We start from the raw sequence: 4,888 nt of genomic DNA, 5'->3' as shown, positions 1-4,888 counted from the left end.
GCCAGGAAGATCACCTTTCAGCGCCTTGTCAAAAAAACAAACAAACAAACAGATTGTATCCTTCTCAAACAAATGCATATACCCTAGAAGGAAGTGGTTTTAGGTGGAACTTTCTAGTAAGGTCTCAGAGGCTCCTCTGTCAAATCAGGAACCACCAGTTAAGAACCAGTATCACACTAACATTTTAGTTAAATACCCTTGACTCACCGACAATGTTGATTATTATAGCTCAGACAACCTGGTTACCGACATGAAAATGTGAGGAAAACTTCATCTATTCAAGAAATAAGCCTTGGCACAGCTCCTTTCCTGGTTTCACAGCATCTGATGTGTAACAGTTAAGCACTGCTTCCTTCTACACAATACTCCTGTACCTGTTGGCATTTCATTGGGGTGGGGGTGGGGGTGGGGGGGAGTCGCTAACAGAATGTGGGCATGTGTGTGCGTGTGAGTGAGACACCAGACACTTTAGGGACAATTCTGCCAAACAGAATATACATGAACTATGTCTAATACAATACTTCTCTACCCTGATTCTTCTTCTTTTTTGGCAACTTTTATTTCTTGATCCTGTTCATGTAAAAAGTAATATTTTACTCCCCACCTTCCTTGATGAAGGTAGAGTCCTTGGGTGGACATGCCTGGGGGCTGATTTCAGCTTCGCGGAAGAGAAGCACTTGAAGGGTGAAAGTTGCCGGAAGACAACTGAACGGGACTTTTTGGACCAGAAAGTGTCCTGGTCTTGCATGTATTTTCCCCCAGAGGCTAAATGACCACCTGTCCATTACACACTGCCAGGAATCCATACTCCTGGAAACAAGCTAGGCCAACAGCAGTCCTCCTGCCTCCCGACTCCAGGTCAAGAAAGGCACAAAGAAGACCAACAAATAATACCGAGGCGGTGCTTTGGATCCGGGAGGCCTTGAGGTACCGGGAGAAAGAAGAGTACCGATGGCCCCATCTGGTCGGTAGGGAGGTGAGGCACGGAGAAACTGACTTAATACTTTCAGTCCTAGGGGAGAGGGAACCGGAAATGTCGGGTAGGGGTGGGTCCTCTTTTTCCTCACTCGGGGAAGGAGAGGAGAGGAAGATACACTGTCAAACCATAGTGAGTACGACCCTCACTGCAAAGAGGCAAATTCCAGCTCTTCTGCCCACACAGTAAAGTAACTGCCCTCGGAGTAGCTGTGATGATCCCTTCACAGAGGGAACTGGACACCCCAAACTCTCTGGGGCCCACTCTTGGGACTGCATCCAGGGCTGGAGATTGAGGCAGAATCGGCCTGGGCAGGCACATAGGTAGCTCTGCTTCTTAAGGCATGGATGCTGTCTGCGAGGAGTGGGCCCCACACTGGGAGGTGTCCATCAGACACTACTTCCCCTGAAAATACCCTGCAAGAAAGCTCAGTGGGGTGGAACACTGATGCCTAAGGAATCCACATCCCTGGGCTGGGGACTTCCACTAAAGCTAAACAGCATCACCAAACCTGTGTCATTTGGGGAACATAAGAAAGACGAAAAACCCAAACTGATCATTACTGGCAGATGATTGTCTAACTAGAGAATCTAAGGGAAACAACAGAAAAGCTAGCAGAACTAAGACCACAGTTTGCACAAGTGGCAGATTAAAAGTCTAGCGTACAAAAGTCAATAGCTTTTCGGTCACTTGAGGGTGACCTAATACCTTGTAAGAGCTGTGCTTTTCTGCGAGGCCTCCGAGCTTTGTGCAACTTGCCACATTTTAAAAGATGGAGGGGAGCCAAGGAGATGCCTCCTCTGCTGCAATCTGTGCAGACGCTTCAGATACCAAGTTTGTGAAGACGCCTGGGGTGACTGCGGCAGGAGGGGCCAGTCACTTCTGCACTGTCCCCTTGGGGGCCCTGCCCGACTCTCGACCCAGCCCCTTTCTCCCAGCTCTTTTCCTTTCCAACTTAACAGACACTTTGGGAACCTTGGCAAGGGCCAGGGTGGGAGCCAAGAAGGTGGGATGTGGTGGAAGATTGTGCTATGTCATTTCCAAACAAAGCCGATTTTTAAAAACAAAGGCGGCGGACTGACGGGTCTCATACATCAGTCCTCTCATCGCCTCATTGGTCAGAAGCCTGGCGACGCCACGGTGCTGTGCCCCGACTGGCGATTCCCGCGGTCCGGAAAAAATGGGGTGCCGCGGGGCTGAGCGTGGCAGTCTGGCCTGCGCACTGCGGCGGTCATTTACGGTCCAGGCTGGCGTGCAGCTGGGCCTCGCGCACCATGCGATCGAAGGAGCGCGTGTTGGTCTCCTGGCGCACCTTCTCGCGCACGTGGAAGGAGGCGCGGGCTGTGGAGCGAGCGCTCTCCAGCGCGCTGCGCCGCTCCCGAGACAGCTGCTCGCTGCGCTCCAGCTTGCGTCCGATGGCTTGGAGCAGCTCCCGCCGGCGGCAGTCTTCGTCCCTCTCCACCTTCTCCTTGTTGGCGCGCTGGGCCCGCTCCTTCTCCATCCGGCTCTGGCCCACGCGCCGCGCCTTCTGCTGCACCGCCTCCTCGGCCGCCTGCGCCGCGTGCTGAAGCCGCCGCTCGCCTGCCCGGGCCAGCGCCTCCAGGTGCGCCTGATGCTCGCGCTCCTTGCGCTCAGCAGCCTCTTTGGCCCGCCGGCCCTGCAGCTCCTCCCGCCGGGCCCGCTCGCGCAGCTCCCGGGTGCGCTGCTCCACCAACTGCTCGTAATTCTCCTGCGCGCGGCCCAAGCTGGCCTCCAGGGAACTCCGCAGGCCCTCGCGCTCCTGGCGTTCCTGCCGGGCCCGACCTTTCAACAACGCCTCGTGGCGCGCCCGCTCCGCCCGGCTAAGCTCCCGTTTCTCCCGCTGCAACTGGCCCTCCTGCTGCTGCTTGACCTGGGCCGCACGCTTAGCGCGCTCCCTGCGGACCTGCTCGGCCCGCTCGCGCACCTCCTGCAGACCCTCCTCCCGCTGCTTCAGGTTCTGTTCCTGCTGCAGCTTGCGCTGCCGATCCTCCCGGGCCGTGCGCTCCGCCCGCTCCCGCCGCAGCAGTCCCTGGCGCTCGGCCAGCTCCCGCCGCCGCTCCTCGCTGCGCTCGCACTGTCGCTGCCGGCGCCGCGCCTCCTCGCGTTCCTCGCGACCCCGGCGGCCGCGCCGCTCCTCCACCTGCGCGGCCCAGGCCCGGCGGCCCTGCTCCAGGGCGCGTTGCTTCTCGCGCTCCTCGCGCTCCCGCCGCTGCTCGGCGCGGACGCGCTGCTGCTCCCACTGGCCGTGGGCCGTGGCGCGCTGCTCCAGCAGCAGGCGCTCCTCCTGGTGCCGCGCCAACATCAGCGCCGCGATCTTCCGGTCGCGCTCAGGCACCCCGCGTAGACCCCGCTCGGCGCGCACTTGGCGCACGATGCGCTCCACGTGCTGAGCTGTCTGGGGCGAGTGGCTCAGGTCGCCGAGGCTGAAGCTGCGGCCGGTGAGCGGAACCAGGGCCAGGGCGGATGGGCGGCCCAGGGGGTTGGGAGCCGAGGCCGCCGACCCCGCCGCGCAGCTGTTCCTGGCCGAGGCCCGCGGCGGCCAGTGCAGTTCCCGTAGGCTCTCTCCGCTGTAGGACGACGACGACGCTCCGGACTCGGAGCTGAGGGCGCCCTCCCGCCGGCGGGACAGGGAGTCCAGTGAGTGGCTCTTCCTACCTGCCCGCGACCCCGCGGGCGGGGGTTGGGTCCGGGCCGGGGACGGGCTGGAGGAGGCCTTGCGAGCGGCGCGCGGGGCAGGCGAGGCCGGGAGGCTGGCGCTGCTGCAGCTGCTGCTGCTGCCCGCGCTGGGGGCCGAGGCCGTGGCGGCCGCGGGGCCCAACGGCGTGAAGAGGCGCCGCTTCTCCTCGCGCACAATGCGCTCGCGCTCGGCCCGGCACTGCTGCAGCTTGGCGCGCCGCTCCGCCTCGTAAGCCTCATACAGCCCAGTGGCCACTCGCATCGAGCGGCCGGGAGCCTCGCGCACCAAGTCCGCCAGGGCCCGGGGCAGCAGCTCCACAGGCTTAACGGCGCAGCGGGCGCAGGCCTCTAGCGAGCGGGGGCTGGTCAGCACGTACCGGCTGCCCTCGGCCTCCGGACAGTCGAAGTTGAAGAGGTCGAGGTGCAGCAGCGGGGACTGCTCCCTCTGCCCGCCTTCTGCCGCGGGCGGGACTTCAGCCTTGCGGGGCGCCACGGCGGAGGCCGAGGCCGAAGACGCCGTGGGCTGCTGGGCGCCCTGGGAGTCAGGGGGCACCGACGCAGCGGCTTCGTCCCCTCCTGACCCTCCGGGCTCGGCTCCCAGCTTCTCCTCTTCAGGCACGGGATCCACCATGGCTGAGCCCTGTCCCTTTGTGGAGTCACTGCGGATAACAAGGGAGGGACATCGAGGAATACATTTAAAAGCAGTCCACCCCCCCCCCCCCAAACCCCCATTCCTGTTCATCCCCTCACCCAACTTAATCCGCTCTGGGATTTGGCTCAAAGGCCCGGTGGAATGTAAGTCATAATACCGATGCCCTGAAAACCCAAGCGGGCGGGAGGATGCACAGAGCCTCTGCTTCCCTCAGCGCCGGAGTGCGGGGCGGAGGCCCGTGGCCAAGCTCCCCCCGGGCGTCTGGCCCGCTACATGCATCTCCTCCCTGTTGCAGGTTAAAATGAAAAGATCGAGGTGCGGACGGCAGCCGACCCGAGAGGCTCTGGAGGATTCCCGAGAGGATTAGCGTATTCATTTGTCGCTTAGGCGGGCGACCGGGGAGGCAGCTTTGCAGAAACAAAAAAGGAGGTCTGTGCATCTTCACAGAGCACTGCTGTGAAGACCCCATTTGCCCAAGGAAGAAGTTTATAGTTGATTTCCCTTTTGCCAAAGGAGACCCAGGCGTAGGGCCCAGAGGTGACGGTAGAGAGGAGAGAAGTGCC

At 61.2% G+C, this 4,888-nt stretch overlaps 1 protein-coding gene across 1 annotated transcript; it reads right to left on the bottom strand.

Annotated features, from left to right (window-relative positions):
* Positions 1–12: 12 nt before the first annotated feature.
* Positions 13–4,374, bottom strand: CCDC177 (coiled-coil domain containing 177). The gene has a single exon (XM_044924806.2). It carries the CDS (start codon positions 4,302–4,304, stop codon positions 2,208–2,210), a length of 2,097 nt encoding a protein of 698 aa, XP_044780741.2. The 5' UTR covers positions 4,305–4,374; the 3' UTR covers positions 13–2,207.
* Positions 4,375–4,888: the final 514 nt, after the last annotated feature.

The sequence above is a fragment of the Bubalus bubalis genome, chromosome 11, assembly GCF_019923935.1.
Source record: "Bubalus bubalis isolate 160015118507 breed Murrah chromosome 11, NDDB_SH_1, whole genome shotgun sequence".
Taxonomy (NCBI): Eukaryota; Metazoa; Chordata; class Mammalia; order Artiodactyla; family Bovidae; genus Bubalus; species Bubalus bubalis.
Note: the sequence above shows the minus strand (reverse complement) of the source record. Positions and strands in the feature narration are given on the sequence as shown.

Coding starts and splice junctions, on each gene's coding strand:
- CCDC177 (XM_044924806.2), bottom strand. CDS start 4,304: ATGGTGGATCCCGTGCCTGAAGAGGAGAAGCTGGGAGCCGAGCCCGGA.